Below are 19,633 nucleotides of genomic sequence, written 5' to 3' on the forward strand. Positions count from 1 at the left end.
GCAATGATCGACACACTAGCCGAGGTGGCCAGGAGAGCACACATGGGGGGAGCAAAGTTACTAGTTATGGGTGATTTCAATCACAAGGAGATTGACTGGGAAAACCTGGAGCCCCATGGGGGTCCCGAAACATGGAGAGCCAAGATGATGGATGTGGTACTGGGAAACCTCATGCATCAACATGTTAGACACACTACCAGAGAGAGAGAGGAAAGGATGAACCAGCAAGGCTGGACCTTGTATATACCTTGAGTAGTTCGGACATCGAGGGTTTCATGTATGAAAGGCCCCTGGGAGCTAGTGATCATGTGGTTCTGTGCTTCGACTACATAGTTGAGCTCCAAGTGGAGAGAGTAGCAGGAATAGGCTGGGAAAAACCAAACTACAAAAGGGGGAACTACTCAGGCATGAGGAACTTCCTTCAAGACATTCAGTGGGAGAGGGAACTGACAGGAAAACCAGTACAAGAAATGGACTATGTGGCAACAAAATGCAAGGAGGCAGAGGAGAGGTTTGTTCCCAAGGGAAACAGAAATAATGGGAAGAACAGAACGAGTCCTTGGTTCACCCAAAGGTGTAGGGAGGCAAAAACTAGGTGTACTAGAGAATGGAAAAGGTACAGAAGAGAGAACTCAGGAAAATAAAGAAATCAGCCGAAGAGCCAGAAACAAATATGCACAGATAAGAAGGGAGGCTCAGAGACAATATGAAAATGACATAGCATCAAAAGTAAAGACTGACCCGAAGCTGTTGTACAGCCACATCAGGAGGAAAACAACAGTCAAGGACCAGGTAATCAGACTGAGGAAGGGTGATGGGGAATTCACAAGAAATGACCAAGAGATATGTCAGGAGCTCAACACAAGATTTAAAGAGGTATTTACAGTGGAAACCAGTAGGACTCCAGGAAATCAGAACAGGGGGGCACAGCTGCTATGCGAACTTGACACCTCAAAGGCGGTGGGACCAGACAACATCTCTCCATGGGTCCTTAAAGAGGGAGCAGAGACACTGTGTGAGCCATTAACAAAGATCTTCAACACATCATTTGAAACTGGACAACTCCCTGAGGTACAGAAAATGGCAAATGTAGTCCCATTTTTAAAAAGGGAGACAGACATGAGGCACTAAACTACAGACCTGTATCACTAACGTGTATAGTATGCAAGGTCATGGAGAAGATCATCAGGAGGAGAGTGGTGAGGCACCTGGAAAGAAACAAGTGTATAATTGACAACCAGCACGGTTTCAGGGAAGGAAAATCCTGTGTCACAAACCTACTAGAGTTTTATGACAAGGTGACAGAAGTAAGACAAGAGAGAGAGGGGTGGATCGACTACATATTTTTGGACTGCAAGAAGGCCTTCAACACAGTTCCTCACAAGAGGTTACTGCAAAAGCTAGAGGATCAGGCACACATAAAAGGAAAGGCACTGCAATGGATCAGAGAATATCTGACAGGGAGGCAACAACGAGTCATGGTACGCGACGAGGTGTCAGAGTGGGCACCTGTGACAAGCGGGGTTCCACAGGGGTCAGTCCTAGGACCTGTGCTGTTCTTGGTATATGTGAACGACATAACGGAAGGGATAGACTCAGAAGTGTCCTTGTTTGCAGATGATGCGAAGTTAATGAGAAGAATCAAATCGGATGAGGATCAGGCAGGACTACAAAGAGACCTGGACAGGCTACAAGCCTGGTCCAGCAATTGGCTCCTTGAATTTAACCCTGCCAAATGCAAAGTCATGAAGATTGGGGAAGGGCAAAGAAGACCGCAGACACAATATAGTTTAGATGGCCAAAGACTGCAAACCTCACTCAAGGAAAAAGATCTGGGGGTGAGTATAACACCGAGCATATCTCCTGAGGCGCACATCAATCAGATAACTGCTGCAGCATACGGGCGCCTGGCAAACCTACGGATAGCGCTCAGATACCTCAGTAAGGATTCATTTAAGACTCTGTATACCATTTACGTCAGGCCCATACTGGAGTATGCAGCACCAGTTTGGAATCCACAACTAGTCAAGCACGTCAAGAAATTAGAGAAAGTGCAAAGGTTTGCAACAAGACTAGTCCCAGAGCTACGGGGATTGTCCTACGAAGAAAGGTTGAGGGAAATCGGCCTGACGACACTGGAGGACAGGAGAGACATGATAACGACATATAAAATACTGCGCAGAATAGACAAAGTGGACAAAGACGGGATGTTCCAGAGAAGGGACACAGACACAAGAGGTCACAATTGAAAGTTGAAGACTCAGATGAATCAAAGGGATGTTAGGAAGTATTTCTTCAGTCATAGAGTAGTCAGGCCGTGGAATAGCCTAGAAAGTGACGTAGTGGAGGCGGGAACCATACATAGTTTTAAGGCGAGGTATGATAGAGCTCATGGGGCAGGGAGAGAGAGGACCTAGTAGCAATCAGCGAAGAGGCGGGGCCAGGAGCTGTGACTCGACCCCTGCAACCACAAATAGGCGAGTACAAATAGGCGAGTAAACACACACACACACACACACAAAATGGAATTTTTATGAGGATATCAAGATATCTCCAGCATCCCAAAGCCAGGGTAAGAGAAATTATATATAAGAGACAGAGAAAAGAAAGGGAGGGGGGGGGGTGAGAAAAATATGGATGACAATACGGTATATGTACAGTAACTACATACATGCTTTAATGTACAACAATGTAGTCATATATGTATACATATATTAGTGTACAACAATGCAGTCATTATATGTCTACGAATATATAATTGAACCTCGTGAAAAGCTTTCTTTAAAATATCAACATTGGATACATCAGGGAGTGCTGACAGAATTTTGGGGGACTTCAGTGCCCCTTGGTGCTGCCACTGCCAGAGGAAAATGTAGCAGAGACCAACTTACCTCTAGGCTAGCTAGCATCCAGTTGCTGTTGTGTCCCAGACAGCTAGAAACAAGCCCTCATAAACAGCTTGGGGAGTCCTTGAACCGATGCGTGTTAACATGTCCACCTTCCTGTCAATATAAAACTACAACAGCACAGCACTTTTTCCACTTTTCCTTAATGCTGAAGGACTCTTGATCCAAATAACAGAAGCTACCCTTCCCTTCCATATATCAAACATGATAGCCTAAAATTTCTTAGATGTTTAATGCTTCCAAATGAAAATTAAAATATAAGACAAAAATTTCCACTAAAATCCTTGGCATCTTCCCGAGCACTGTATGACCCACATGGGTTTAGTGTTTCCTCCTTCACACATAATCCTTCATACACAATTCCTTCACCATCATTCACACAGTGATTATGTGTGAATGAAGGTGAAAGTGTTTCTTACTTTTATGGATCATCCTGCCTCAGTGGGAGACAGCATGTTAAAAATTCCTTTCCAACACTTCATTTTCTTGTTGTATGGTATGGGGTAAAAGTTTGAAATCACTGAGACATCCTTAAATGAATCCCAAAATGTTTGAAACTTTGTATGGAAAGTCTGTTCTTCGAGATGAACATAACGACTAAGACAATAATGACTCAAATTTTTATTTTTGTGGACTACCCTAAGGGACATTCATTCATATACAAATATTTATAACTAATGCCTGACAGAAATGGTTCTAAAATTAAAAAATAAGCTTACTAAGAAATTTCTAGAAAAGTGCAAGCCATCAATGATACAAGAATATTCATTTAAAAATAGTACGTACATACATTCAGAAAACCTTCAGGTTATCATTATGCATTATCTGCAATTAGTGAATTTTATTTCCCCCCCCCCCCCAAAAAAAATGCTTTGCCCAGTTATACTCCTCAACTCATGAATGTGAAGTTTTAATAATAATAAAATATTAATAAAATCAGGAATTCTATGGTATGGTGGTTTAATACTGGGTTGAAGGGTTGCAATAACACTACATCCATATGAGTCCAACTGTCAAGAGCACTGGAAGCATTTGACCTGTCACAGTTTGCCATCACCTGTAGATCTGAAAAAGGTACACGTGAGGGGCAGGATATCATCGACAAACAAATCAAAGCTCTTCCCTCAAAAATTACCTACAGAGGACAGTGTGAGCAGTAAGGAGCTGCAGATATGAGCTGGAAATGCTACACCATGATCAGCTGGGAGGGACACCATCAACAGTGTGCTGTTGATAAGCTTGAGACAGAGTTAAGGTACAAGGCAGGAATAACTATGGTGATTTACTCACCAAACTGGCATATGACTAAAGTTTTCTACATTTTCATCTTGTACAATATTTATTCTATTTCAGGCCAGTCAGGGTTATGACAGCCCAAGGGATCATGAGAACCATTACATCATAGGTTCAAATCCCAATCTATGATTGTATTCCCTTTTATTAGTGTTAAAAAGGTTTATTCATAAAAATCTATTTAGTTCATTCTCATTTTATATTTCCCACAATTACTAATACATTTAAAATATTTTATGTACACACAGTGTAAGTAAACACAACAACAACCACAGCAGAGAAGACAGCACTAACATTATATAAACATGCAAGTACATACCAGCACAGGTTTTCCTTGCTTTATGCTGATTTGCTATGTGTGATTTTGATTATATGCAGTAACCCCATTTTCACCATTATAATGGGTTTGCTACATGCGATTTCACTTTATACACCAACAATCAGGACTACATCTCTCACATAAAGCAAGGGGACACCTGTAATTCATTTTTAGCATTGGCTGATTATCTACAATTAGAGTTGCACCTTATTAACTTTAATCTGACTATTTGATGCCCAGTAATACTTAATTTGTTTTCTCCTTGCCAAAATGCTTTGCATATCTATGAACTTTTCCCTGTGTGACACAACCAAAATTAACCAATTACTTTGACATTTTTTCTTTAACACACTGGTTGTCTCCCACCGAGATAGGGCGACCCGAAAAAGAAGAAACACTTTCACCATCATTCAATCACTGTTTGGCCAGAAGCATGCTGATGGCACAGGTCAGGTGACCCCTTACAAACTGCAACATCCCCACCCCTCCTTCAGAATGTAGGCACAGTACTTCCCATTTCAAGGACTCAAATTTGAAAGACTGGTTTTCCTGAATCCCTTCACAAATGTTGCTTTATTCACACTCTCAGAGCATGTCAAATCATAAAAACCACTTGCCTCCACTAACTCCTATTTAACAGGTTCACATGAACTTGTTGGATGCCCAAGCCCCTAGCACTCAAAACCAGCTGCAGGCTGTGGGTGTGCTGATCCCAGAACACCCTCCAGGTAGGTAGACTCCCCCCCCTCCAACCCTTCCTGGGATGAGCCATATCCTTCCTTCCTTCCAACCCCTATTTACATGCCCTCCTAGTCATCCTATTTTGCTCCATCCTCTCTATATGCCCAAACCACCTCAACAACCCTTCCTCTGCCCACTGAATAGTACTTTTGGTAACCCCACCCAAATGTATCTTAGAAAACAATTTTGCATTTGTAGTGAAAAATTAGTATATGACTGGCAAGTCAGTGCTGGCAATTTCTGTGCAATTCTTCACTAAATAAAATATTAAAAAGCAAACCTAACTATATCTAAACAAAACTGAAATCCCATAAAATAATCATATTTAAATATAAATGGAAAAACTAGCTTTAGTACTTTTAGTTGAAAATAAATTTTTTGTACTTAAAATGTACCCTTAGACTCATTCCATGAAATATGTAAAAAAAAAAACACTACAGACTGAAGCCATATTACTCATGTCTATTAATGTCTAATAATATACTGTAGCTAACCTGAATTAATCACTTTTGACAATTTCTTAAAAGTACCAAAAACCACTGCTGGATCAATATAAAATAAGAAAAACTTATTTCAATAAGTTAATCAATGGCCATCGTAGGTAGGAACTTGCAGCCTTGGTCTGCCAGAGCTCTCAGAATGTTGGCAATGTTGCGACAGTCATCTAGAAAGTCAAAATCAGTCACCTTAATTACATATTTTAACATGATCTTTGAACACTTGTATGTTAGTTGTCACATTTCAGTTTTCCAGTACAGTGCCATAAAAAGTATTTGTTTTAATGGAATTAAATTATGTAATCCACAAGGATTAAATACAAGGATACGAGGGTAAATGTTCATGTTTTATCCCTCAAGAGAAAAAGAAAACAAATACTCCTGCTAATGCACTTCTCAAATCCCACTTTTGAACCAAACCAAACAATTCTTGAATTTAAAAGTTTTCTTTACACAAGTGTTCGTTGAACATTACTCCTAAGAATGAATACTGTAACAATTCTCATGCTGAAACAACTCCAGGTGGAATGAAAAACACTGCAGTACAAATTAGACTAGAGAAATTAACTAACCTGAGCCATACGACTAGAAATTACAGGGTCAGGTTCTTTTATCAGTATTCACACACAGAAAACCTTCCTAGCAAATTACATGTAGTTGATATTCTGGTGGTGTGCAATATTTTTATATAGCAAAGACTTCTTTCAGACATTCTCCAAAATAAATAAGCTTCAATCCTGAATATCAGGACTGTAGTTTCTCAGCCTTCTTAATAATTTAATAACTTGATTAAGAGGGATGTAGGTAGTAGGTTGGTAGACAGCAACCGCCCAGGGAGGTACTACCGTCCTGCCAAGTGAGTGTAAAACGAAAGCCTGTAATTGTTTTACATGATGGTAGGATTGCTGGTGTCTTTTGTCTGTCTCATAAATATGCAAAATTTCAGGTATGTCTTGCCACTTCTACTTACACTTAGGTCACACTACGCATACGTGTACAAGCATATATATACACACCCCTCTGGGTTTTCTTCTATTTTCTTTCTAATTCTTGTTCTTGTTTATTTCCTCTTATCTCCATGGGGAAGTGGAACAGAATTCTTCCTCTGTAAGCCATGCGTGTCGTAAGAGGTGACTAAAATGCCGGGAGCAAGGGGCTAGTAACCCCTTCTCCTGTATATATTACTAAATATAAAAGGAGAAACTTTAGTTTTTTCTTTTGGGCCACCCTATCTCGGTGGGATATGGCTGGTATGTTAAAAGAATTAAGAGGGAATCACACACTACATCTCCTTCCTTGGGACATATTTTAGCTCCCAACATTTTTTTTTTTTTTTTATAGCACAATGGCCATCTCCTACCAAGGTAGGGAAATTCCTAACAAATATGTTGACCTAATTCAAAACTGGCTATCTCCCACTGAGGTAGGGCAGCTGCTAACAAATATGGTAACCCAATTCAAACATTTCACTCAGCCTGCAGAGCAAGCTGAGGTGGGGTTGGGGGGAGGTTAGGAAACAAAGAATTTAGCTCATTTGGCAATAGGTACTACCATCATCTACTTAGCTGACAGTAGCCATACATATAATTTTGACATTTATTCATTTATGTCACCATGGTTTTAACCCTTTCAGGGTTGGTGCCGTACTAGCACAGCTTGCACGCCACGGATGGTGCCGTACTAGTACGCATAAATTCTAGCGCCTTCAAATCTAGTAAGAGAAAGCTGGTAGGCCTACATATGAAAGAATGGGTCTATGTGGTCAGTGTGCATGGTATAAAAAAAATCCTGCAGAACACATTGCGTAATGAGAAAAAAAATCTCCGACCATGTTTTTGCTTCAAAACAGAGACTTTGAAGTGTATTTTCGTATGCTATTTATGGTTGTATTCTAGTTTTCCTGGTCTTATTTTAGAGAATGGAAGACATATTACAGAAATTGAGATGATTTTGATTGGTTTCACAATGAAAAGTACCTTGAAATTAAGCTCATAGTAGCAGAAATGTTCGATTTTTGCCAAAGTTCAAAAGTAAACAAATCATGCCACGCGTCCAATACACGTCAGCTGGTGAGTCTAATATTCTTTCACAAGTGCGCTGATATTATTTATACCATTTCTACACTAATGTAGTAGTCTGCATAACAGTAAATCTTCTATTTTTTTGTGAGAAAAATTCAAAGTGGAAAGCAAAAGAAATGTATGAGAGGCCTGGGGACATGACTAATGAACAGAAAAAATGTTTTAGTGCCAGGAATGTCTGTCTTGTTTATTCTAGACCCAATTTGGAAATTGGCATCTTTTGAAATTTGTGTGAAATTGGCAAAATTGCCAATTTTTGACCACTTTTTTTTTTTTGGATAGTTGAAATCAGTAAATGGGTGGTTTCTTGTATTCATTCAACAGAAAAAATGGAGTTCTAGCAAAATAGTTATGATTTTTGTCGACTGGTACATTGGAAATGGCTGAAAATAGGACTCAAAATAGGGCCGATGCGTAAACATCGTCGAGACCGTTAACTTTGCGAGAGCATAATTCCATAAGTTTTCCATCAAATTTCATACTTTTGGTGTCATTATGATTGGGAAAAGATTCTTTATCATTTCACAAGAAAGAATAGTTTTTTCGATAAATTTCCGACCCCTGAGAACAAGTTTAGGAGAGGGCCTGCCGACCCTGAAAGGGTTAATAAATTTATAGAAGGGGTTGTAAAAGAAGTAAATGCTAGGGTGTTGGGGAGAGGGGTGGGATTAAATTATGGGAAATCAAATACAAAATGGGAATTGACACAGTTACTTTTTGCTGATGATACTGTCCTTATGGGATATTCTAAAGAAAAGTTGCAAAGGTTAGTGGACGAGTTTGGAAGTGTGTGTAAAGGTAGAAAGTTGAAAGTGAACACACAAAAGAGTAAGGTGATGAGGGTATCAAATGATTTAGGTAAAGAAAAATTGGAAATCAAATTGGAGAGGAGGAGTATAAAAAAAGTAAATGTTTTCAGATATTTGGGAATTGACGTGTTAGCGGATGGATTTATGAAGGATGAGGTTAACCATAGAACTGGTGAAGGAAAAAAGGCGAGTGGTGCATTGAGGTATATCTTCTTCTTCTTTCAACAAACCGGCCGTATCCCACCAAGGTAGGGTGGCCCAAATAGAAAAACGAAAGTTTCTCTTTTTAAATTTAGTAAGTTATACAGGAGAAGGGATTACTAGGCCCCTGAGGTATATGTGGAGACAAAAAACGTTATCTATAGAGGCAAAGAAGGGAATGTATGAAAGTATAGTGATACCAACACTCTTGTATGGGTATGAAGCTTGGGTTGTAAATGCTGCCAGCGAGGAGATGGTTGGAGGCGGTGGAGATGTCCTGTCTAAGGGCAATGAGTGGTGCAAGTATTATGCAGAGAATTCGGAGTGTGGAAGTTAGGAGAAGGTGTGGAGTTGATAAAAGTATTAGTCAGAGGGCTGAAGAGGGGTTGTTGAGGTGGTTTGGTCATTTAGAGAGAATGGATCAAAGTAGAATGATATGGAGAGCGTATAAATCTGTTTGGGAAGGAAGGCGGGGTAGGGGTCATCCTCGAAAAGATTGGAGGGAGGGGGTAAATGAAGTTTTGTGGGCGAGGGGCTTGGACTTCCAGCAAGCGTGCATGAGCATGTTAGATAGGAGTGAATGAAGACGATGGTATTTGGGACCTGACGAGCTGTTGGAGTGTGAGCAGGTTAATATTTAGTGAAGGGATTCAGGGAAACCGGTTATTTTTATAGAGCCGGACTTGAGTACTGGAAATGGGAAGTACAATGCCTGTACTTTAAAGGAGGGGTTTGGGATCTTGGCGGTTTGGAGGGATATGTTATATATCTTTATACGTATATGCTTCTAAATTGTTGTAGTATTCTGGGGACCTCTGCAAAAACAGTGATTATGTATGAGTGAGGTGAAAGTGTTGAATGATGAAAGTATTTTCTTTTTGGGGATTTTCTTTCTTTTTGGGTCACCCTGCCTCGGTGGGAGAGGGCAGACTTTAAAAAAAAAAAATAGCTACAAAAATATAAATGCATCAGTATTAAGGCATACTTATTAGCTATCTTACCAAGACCTCGATGAAGGCAGCCAATGTGAACAAGGTTGAGACCGTTAATCATTGGCATCATGCCTTTGACGTACTCTCCTGTCATCACTGCATAAGACTGAAATAATTGTTGTTGTTAACTCTCATAATACTACATTTGATAAGTTACAAGAAACATTTTTTTATTGTAGTATCAGCACCACTGTTGGGTCATAAGCCAGTAAAAACATTGTCACTGTCTTTTGGTACAACACAGACAAACATCTGATATACACAACTTGTGGGTTTAGCACTTCTTTTTTATTATGATTATAATAATATCATTCACTCTAAAATGGTGTGTTGCATGAGAATGGGAGTGTTGCTGTTTATTTATTCTTCCGTACTAACTTGTCAGAGCATCATTCCTTCTAAAAATGATGTTACATAAGAATGGAAGTGTTGCTCTTTATTCTACTGTACCACTGTGGAGACATCTTGTACACAATGTAAGGTTTTTATATGAATGTGTATGAACCAAAACAAGGTGTGTTTGTCTGTTTACATAGTACTCTGCAGTTTTGTCCTCATACTTGTTCTCTCCCTCGTTTATTCGTTTTTATCTCGCTTACTCACCTCTCACCCTACATTAAGACTACAAATATTTTTAGCTAAATAATGAGTGTACTGTGTGTGCATTTTACTTTTTATTGTTTTTTAATGCCTAGTGCTACTGCTAACTTAATATATATTAGTGTAATCTTGTTATCTGGTATTTATATGCATTTGTAAGTGGAAAAAATGGCATTCTGCTTTCCAGCGATGTCTGCTTTCTAGAGGTAGCCTGGAACCTAACCTGCCATATAAGTGGGGCCCTACTGTATTTATTAATTAGAAAAGTACTTATCTACATTGCACTGCACTATGTAATTTGTAAACCACACATTGTAAGCTTTGCAAGGAAATAAACATTTTCATTTTCAACACAAAGTCAGAGTTTTGCTTGTCCAATCATACACGCATTGTGGGGGGAAAGGATTTATGTTACACAGTGCACACTCACTACACATCCATTCTCTCATGTATAAGCAAAAGTTTACCATTCACAACTTGTCTGAGGAAGCTGATCTCAAAACATAGATCTACATAAGTGACCCTGGTATCAAAAACATACAAGACAGTGAACAGGGTAATAAATGGCAAATAAAGCAAAAGTTAAAAAAATAAAAATAAGAGAACCAGGTAGATGAAAAGTATGAAAATTGTCACACAGATTATTATGTTTTGTAATGAACTACTACAGTATTATAATTACAGTAATATCTGTAATAGATTTGTAATAAGCTAGAAGAAGCCTTTTTTATAACAATTATGAGCAAATAATGCTCACAAAAAAGAATTATAGGTGTTAACAGGAATCATGCACTTTTTTTTTTTTGTATTAGTTTAGTTCAATGCACAACAAGCAAACTTTGAAAAGGACCTTAAAATGCAATAGAATAACACTGTATAAATGTTAATTTGATGCTCAATGGATGAACAAATACAGTAATTTTTATATCTTAGTAATGATATGACAATGATGTACCCTATGAGAGACAGATAGGGTGACTTGAAAACAGGCAGTATGACTTGAAAAAGAAAGCCTTATAAAGCTTTTCTCCTTACATTTAATAATTTATACAGGAGAAGGGAGGTTATGAGTCCATTACTCTCAGCATTTTAGTTGCCTCTTACGACACGCATGGCTTACGGAGGAAGGATTCTTTCCCGCTTTCCTACGGAGATTTTTTTTTTAATGCACCAGCTGTATCCCACTGAGGCAGGGTGACCTAAAAAGAAAACCTAAAGGTTTCCTTTTTACATTTAGTAATTTATTCAGGAGAAGAGCTACTAGCCTCTGCTCCATGTACTTTTGTCCCTCCTTACAGAGGAAGGATTCTTTTCCACTTCCCCATGGAGATTGATGGTATTTACCTTTTTAATATTGAGCCATGTCTTGCAGTATACAGGTACCTGGTAGTTCTCTAGGTCGCACTGACTTGGGAGCATAGTTTTCAGATCCCAGTCTCCACATGTGACAAAAAGAAACTTTGAGTTCAGTCCCACATCCTCTTGTATCCACTTATCAAATTCTTCAAAGACAACGGGAAACGGTTTTCCTGCATCCACCTCTTCCTGGTAAAACGTTATTAGAGCATATTGATAAATTTTATCAAAGTTATCCACAACTGTGCATGTCAATATTTTTAATGCACCAGCCATCTCCCACCAGAAACACATTCACCAACATACATTCAATCGCTGTCTTGTCAGAAGCATGCTGACATCACAGTTTAGATGATCCTTTGAACTGCAACATCCTCACCCAGTGCCAGCACTGTATTTCCCATCTCCATGATTCAAGTCTAGCTAACCGATTTTCCTGAATCCTTCACAAATGTTACCTTCCTCATACTCCAACAGCACATCAGGTCACAAATACCACTTACCTCCACTCACTCTGGTTTAAAGTGCTCACCCAACTCTGTTGGACAATCAAGCTTTTAGCACTTAAAACTTCCTTTACCCCTTCTAACCCCCTCCTTCCCAGCACATCAAACTAGCATACCTTCCAAGTTATTCTATTTTGCGCCATCCCTCTAAGTGCCCAAGTCACCTCAACAACACCCACTCAGCCCTCTGTATTATACTTTTGGAGGCACCAAACCTTCTATTCTCCATGCTCCTAATTCTTTTTTCAACACACTGGCCGCATCCCACCAAGGCGGGGTGGCCCAAAAGGAAAAACAAAAGTCTCTCATTTAGTAATATATACAGAAGAAGAGGTTACTAGCCCCTTGCTCCTGGCATTTTAGTCGCCTCTTACAACACGCATGGCTTACAGAGGAAGAATTCTGTTCCACTTTCCCATGGAGGTAAGAGGAAATAAACAAGAACAAGAACTAAAAAGAAAATACAAGAAAACCCAGAGGGGTGTGTGTATATATATGCTTGTACATATATGTGTAGTGTGACCTAAGTGCAAGTAGAAATAGCAAGACGTACCTGAAATCTTGCATGTGTATGAGACAGAAAAAAAAAAAGACACCAGCAATCCTACCATCAATGCTCCTAATTCTCTGCATAATATTCACACCACATATTGCCATCCAATATGACATTTCCACTGCCTCTAGCCTCCTCTTTGCTGCACATCAAAATAAACTATAATGGAAAATACTGCATTCATTCACAATGTAATAAAGGAAACATGAAGAAAAAATAAAATTTCTACTGTTTACATTTGTCCATTAATTACTGACCACACACAGACTGTTGATAGCTGAGGACTCTCTAACAAAGAACTATGTAGAATAAAGTAACTGATATTTTAAATGATGAATAACAAATTTTACATAAAGAAGTAAAACATATTACAAATAATAATTCTAGGTAAAATCATTCAATTATTTTATGCACTGATGACAATGTCTGACTTAAGAAGGGTGCCGGTGGAGGAAGTACGTGGGTGGAGGGGTAAGGATGTTGCAGTTTGCAGGACCATCTGAACTGCAATGTAAACCTGATTTGGACAAAAAAAAAGAGAATGAATAAATGACAAGCTCATTTGGTACTAATCAATCAAGAATCCAGAATTTTAAAACTGTTTCAACTGGTAATAGGATTAAAATTTGGATTTTACGTTTTCCTATTTATCAAACTCACTGATATTTTGTATGAAAATTTGTTTTGTATGGAAATTATCACAATTATTGATCAAACTTGGTATTAAAAATAAACCCAACAAAATCTGCAACTGGAATTTACATTATTTGCAACACTTTCCAAACTTAATGTGGTCTGGATTAAAGTGCAATTAATGCACCTGCCCAAGCTGTGGTATTTTGGAAAGAAATGATATAAAACACTGACACGATGAACAAAAACACAAATGCAGTATAATGCAATGTTTTACCTGCAGACAAATAAAAGTTTTTGCATAAGCAAAACTTTGTCAATAAAGGAACATATTATACTGCATGTCTCTTTACCCACTGAGAAATTTTGAAAGATGATATACCTTAACTTTCAGGGTTGGTCCTGTGTATGTAAGGCTTGATAGCCAGTGTCGGTCCTGTATTTATATGCCAAAATTCTAGCGCCTTCAAATCTGGTGGACGAAAGCTGGTAGGCCTACATATGAAAGTATGGGTCTGCATGGTCAGTTTACCTGGAGTTTACCTGGAGAGAGTTCCGGGGTCAACGCCCCCGCGGCCCGGTCTACGACCAGGCCTCCTGGTGGATCAGAGCCTGATCAACCAGGCTGTTACTGCTGGCTGCACGCAAACCAACGTACGAGCCACAGCCCGACTGATCAGGAACCGACTTTAGGTGCTTGTCCAGTGCCAGCTTGAAGACTACCAGGGGTCTGTTGGTAATCCCCCTTATGTATGCTGGGAGACAGTTGAACAGTCTCGGGCCCCTGACACTTATTGTATGGTCTCTTAACGTGCTAGTGACACCCCTGCTTTTCATTGGGGGGATGTTGCATCGTCTGCCAAGTCTTTTGCTTTCGTAGTGAGTGATTTTCGTGTGCAAGTTTGGTACTAGTCCCTCTAGGATTTTCCAGGTGTATATAATCATGTATCTCTCCCGCCTGCATTCCAGGGAATACAGGTTCAGGAACCTCAAGCGCTCCCAGTAATTGAGGTGTTTTATCTCCGTTATGCGCGCAGTGAAGGTTCTCTGTACATTTTCAAGGTCAGCAATTTCACCTGCATTGAAAGGTGCTGTTAGTGTGCAGCAATATTCCAGCCTAGATAGAACAAGTGACCTGAAGAGTGTCATCACGGGCTTGGCATCCCTCGTTTTGAAGGTTCTCATTATCCATCCTGTCATTTTTCTAGCAGATGCGATCGATACAATGTTATGGTCCTTGAAGGTGAGATCCTCCGACATGATCACTCCCAGGTCTTTGACGTTGGTGTTTCGCTCTATTTTGTGGCCAGAATTTCTTTTGTACTCTGATGAAGATTTAATTTCCTCATGTTTACCATATCTGAGTAATTGAAATTTCTCATCGTTGAACTTCATATTGTTTTCTGCAGCCCACTGAAAGATTTGGTTGATGTCCGCCTGGAGCCTTGCAGTGTCTGCAATGGAAGACACTGTCATGCAGATTCGGGTGTCATCTGCAAAGGAAGACACGGTGCTGTGGCTGACATCCTTGTCTATGTCAGATATGAGGATGAGGAACAAGATGGGAGCGAGTACTGTGCCTTGTGGAACAAAGCTTTTCACCATGCCTGCCTCGGACTTTACTCTGTTGACTACTACTCTCTGTGTTCTGTTTGTGAGGAAATTATAGATCCATCGACCGACTTTTCCTGTTATTCCTTTAGCACGCATTTTGTGCGCTATTACGCCATGGTCACACTTGTCGAAGGCTTTTGCAAAGTCTGTATATATTACATCTGCATTCTTTTTGTCTTTAGTGCATCTAGGACCTTGTCGTAGTGATCCAATAGTTGAGACAGACAGGAGCGACCTGTTCTAAACCCATGTTGCCCTGGGTTGTGTAACTGATGGGTTTCTAGATGGGTGGTGATCTTGCTTCTTAGGACTCTTTCAAAGATTTTTATGATATGGGATGTTAGTGCTATCGGTCTGTAGTTCTTTGCTGTTGCTTTACTGCCCCCTTTGTGGAGTGGGGCTATGTCTGTTGCTTTTAGTAACTGTGGGACGACCCCTGTGTCCATGTTCCCTCTCCATAGGATGGTAAAGGCTCGTGATAGGGGCTTCTTGCAGTTCTTGATGAACATGGAGTTCCATGAGTCTGGCCCTGGGGCAGAGTGCATGGGCATGTCATTTATCGCCTGTTCGAAGTCATTTGGCATCAGGATAACATCAGATAGGCTTGTGTTAACCAAATTCTGTGGCTCTCTCATAAAAAATTCATTTTGATCTTCGACTCTCAGTCTGGTTAGTGGCTTGCTAAAAACTGAGTCATATTGGGACTTGAGTAGCTCACTCATTTCCTTGCTGTCATCTGTGTAGGACCCATCTTGTTTAAGTAAGGGCCCAATACTGGACGTTGTTCTCGACTTTGATTTGGCATAGGAGAAGAAATACTTTGGGTTTCTTTCGATTTCATTTATGGCTTTTAGTTCTTCCCGCGATTCCTGACTCCTATAAGATTCCTTTAGCTTAAGTTCGATGTTTGCTATTTCTCTGACCAGTGTCTCCCTACGTATTTCAGATAGATTGACCTCTTTTAGCTGCTCTGTTATTCTTTTCCGTCGCCTGTAAAGAGAGCGCCTGTCTCTTTCTATTTTACATCTACTCCTCCTTTTTCTTAGAGGAATAAGTCTTGTGCATACATCGAGTGCCACCAAGTTAATCTGTTCTAGGCATAAGTTGGGGTCTGTGTTGCTTAGTATATCTTCCCAGCTTATATCGGTTAGGACTTGGTTTACTTGGTCCCACTTTATGTTTTTGTTATTGAAGTTGAATTTGGTGAATGCTCCCTCGTGACTAATCTCATTTTGTCGGTCTGGGGCTCTGCGCATACATGTCTGAACCTCAATTATGTTGTGATCTGAGTATATTGTTTTTGATATGGTGACATTTCTTATCAGATCATCACTGTTAATGAAGATGAGGTCTAGTGTATTCTCCAGTCTAGTAGGCTCTATTATTTGCTGGTTTAAATTGAATTTTGTGCAGAGATTTAAAAGCTCGTGTGAGTGTGAGTTTTCATCAGAGCTGCCTCCTGGTGTTATTACTGCAACAATATTATTTGCTATATTCCTCCATTTTAGGTGCCTTAAGTTGAAATCCCCCAGGAGCAAGATGTTGGGTGCAGGAGCTGGAAGATTTTCCAGACAGTGGTCAATTTTTAACAGCTGTTCCTGGAATTGCTGGGATGTTGCATCCGGAGGCTTGTAGACTACCACAATGACTAGGTTTTGGTTCTCGACCTTTACTGCTAAAACTTCCACTACATCATTTGAGGCATTAAGCAGTTCTGTGCAAACAAGTGACTCTGCAATGTACAGGCCAACCCCCCCCCCCCTTTTGCCTGTTCACTCTGTCACATCTGTATAGGTTGTAACCTGGGATCCCTATTTCGTTGTCTAAGTGATCCTTTATGTGGGTCTCAGTGAAAGCGGCGAACATTGCCTTTGCCTCTGCAAGCAGTCCACGGATGAAAGGTATTTTGTTGTTTGTTGCTGGCTTTAGACCCTGTATATTTGCAAAGAAGAATGTCATCGGACTGGTGGTATTGTTGGTACTGGGGGGGGATTTTTTTTCCGGCATTAGTATCTGTATCTGTTGGTTTGGAGTGGAGGCCATTGACTGTGGTTGCACTCCAGGAATGACTGGATTTGGTGTACAATTTCTGCCATTTCCTGCCAGTATAAAAATAAGTCCTGCAGTACGCAGTGCATGAGAAACAAAGCTCCTACAGAGTTTTTGGTTTAAAACAGCGAATTTGCAGTGTATTTTTGTATGGTATTTATAGTTGTATTCTTGTTTTCTTTGTCTCATTTAACAGAATGGAAGATATATTTCTGCAAGAGATATTATTTTCATTGGTTTCATAATAAAAAGTACAGTACCTTGAAATTGAGCTCAAATTAGTGGAAATGTTTGATTTTTGCCGATGTTCAAGAGTAAACAAATCACGCCACACGTCCAATACATGTCAACTGGCAAATCTAATACGTATTTTTTCAAAAGTGCACTGATATTATTTATACCATCTTTACAATAATACAGTAGTTTGCATAACAGTAAATCTTCTATTTTTTGAGAATAAAAATTCAAAATGGAAAGCAAGAGTAATATAAGAGGGGCCTGGAGACATGACTAATGAACAGAGAAATGTTATTTTACTGCCAAGAATATCTGTCTTATTTATTCTGGACCCTATTTTGAAATTGGCATCTTTTGAAATTTGGTTGAAATTGGCCAAATTGCCAATTTCTGACCACTTTATTGGGTAGTTGAAATAGGTAAATGGGCGGTTTCTTGTACTCAATCAATAGAACAAATGGAGCTCTAGCAAAAGAGATATGATTTTAGTCAACTGGAACAATGGAATTGCCTGAAAATAGGGCTCAAAGTGGGCAAAATCGCCAATGTGAAAACATTGCCGATATCACTAATTTCGTGAGAGCATAATTTCGGACTTTTAGTGTCATTACCCCCAATCCTGAAGTGTCTCCTGGTGTCGCAAAATTTATAAAAAAAAAAAAAAAAAAAAAAAAAAAAAAAAAAAAAAAAAAAAAAAATCTTATGAAATGATAGAGAATCTTTTCCCGATTGTAATGACACCAAAAACGCAAAATTTGATGGAAAACCGACAGAATTACGCTCTCGCGAAGTTAGCGACCTCGGCGATATTTACAAATTGGCGATTTCGCCCACTTTGATCACAATTTTCTTCTAATTCCATTGTTCCAGTCGACCAAACTCATAGCTAGTTCTTTAGAACTCCATTTTTTCTATCGATTGAGTACAAGAAACTACCCATTTACTGATTTCAACTACCCAATAACGTGGTCAGAAATTTGCAATTTGGCTAATTTCACGAAAATAAAAAAATATGACAATTTCAAAATACGGTCCAGAATGAACAATGCAGACATTCCTGGCTCTAAAATAACATTTTTCTTTGTTCATCAGTCATGTCTCCAGGCCCCTCTGATATTACTCTTGCTTTCTATTTTGAATTTTTATTCAAACAAAAACTATTCTATTTACTGTTATGCAGACTACTGGAATACCGTAATAATTGTATAAATAACATCAACACATTCACGACTGCATATTAGAATGGCTAGTTCGACATTTATTGGATAATAACATTCACGACTGCATATTAGAATGGCTAGTTCGACATTTATTGGATAATAACATCATTTATTTACTTATGAGCATCGGCAAAAATCAAACATTTCCCCTACTTTGAGCTCCATTTCCAGGTTCTTTTTATAGTAAAATTAATCAAAATCACCTCTATTTCTATAATATGTTTTCCATTCTATCAAATGAGACCAAGAAAATGAGAATACAACCATAAATACTATACAAAAATAGACCACAAAGTCGGCATTTTAATTTAAAAAAAACGGTCGGTGTTTTTTTTTCTCATTATGCACTGCATGCTCCAGGATTTTTTTTATATGGTGCACACTGACCACACAAACCCATTCTCTCACATGTGGGCCTACCAGCTTTCTCCTGCTTGATTTGAAGCCGCTAGAATTTATGAGTATACATACGTCAAACACTGTACCTCGTAAGACGTATATATATACGACGTCGACAGTCAAAGGGTTAAGGATCGGGGGTCTCGACCGTCAAAGGGTTTATAATAGACACTATACCATCATACCTAACTCTGTTTTAAATGAAAAGTGCAGACTACAAGTTATGCAAACTGACTAATAAATTGAATTACCTGCGTTATTGTAGTGAGTTTCATGCAGAAATCAGTCAATTTAGGGTTATGTTTTGGCTTCACAAAATGGTGGAACTGAGAATCAACTTCATAGGTCTTTGCATTCACTTTCAGAACTGGGAATTCAATGATTTCCTGAGGACAAAATCAACAACTTCAGAGATGGGAAAAATCTCTCAAGAAGAATACAGATCAATACAGCTGAAGAGGCCATGTGACTAAGAAACAATGCTAATTATCTATCTTATTGAATAATGATTTTCTATTATCAAATTGCTTCAACTCTTACAGCAACTCATTTTAATACTTTCCAAGAAAGATGGGAATGGAGAAAAGAATGACTTTGCTGAGACAGTAATTACAGAGAGGACTTTGT

General features: G+C 39.2%; 1 protein-coding gene across 5 annotated transcripts in view; it reads right to left on the reverse strand.

Moving 5' to 3' along the window:
• Positions 1-3,514: 3,514 nt before the first annotated feature.
• LOC128684541 (ERI1 exoribonuclease 3) overlaps positions 3,515-19,633 on the reverse strand; it is a 31,084-nt gene continuing 14,965 nt past the window's right edge. For 4 of the 5 annotated variants that reach the window (XM_053770791.2, XM_053770792.2, XM_053770790.2 and 1 more), the window contains 4 exons: positions 19,258-19,392; positions 11,784-11,984; positions 9,849-9,945; positions 3,515-3,971 (listed from right to left, as the gene is read on the reverse strand). In XM_053770791.2, the coding sequence (XP_053626766.2) occupies positions 3,817-3,971; positions 9,849-9,945; positions 11,784-11,984; positions 19,258-19,392 (588 nt within the window). In that variant the 3' untranslated portion in view covers positions 3,515-3,816. Of the gene's footprint in view, positions 3,972-4,379; positions 5,924-9,848; positions 9,946-11,783; positions 11,985-19,257; positions 19,393-19,633 lie in introns of those variants that run through there. The other variant, XM_053770794.2, reaches the window with a different exon arrangement.

This window comes from Cherax quadricarinatus, chromosome 4 (genome assembly GCF_038502225.1).
Source record: "Cherax quadricarinatus isolate ZL_2023a chromosome 4, ASM3850222v1, whole genome shotgun sequence".
NCBI classification, from domain to species: Eukaryota; Metazoa; Arthropoda; class Malacostraca; order Decapoda; family Parastacidae; genus Cherax; species Cherax quadricarinatus.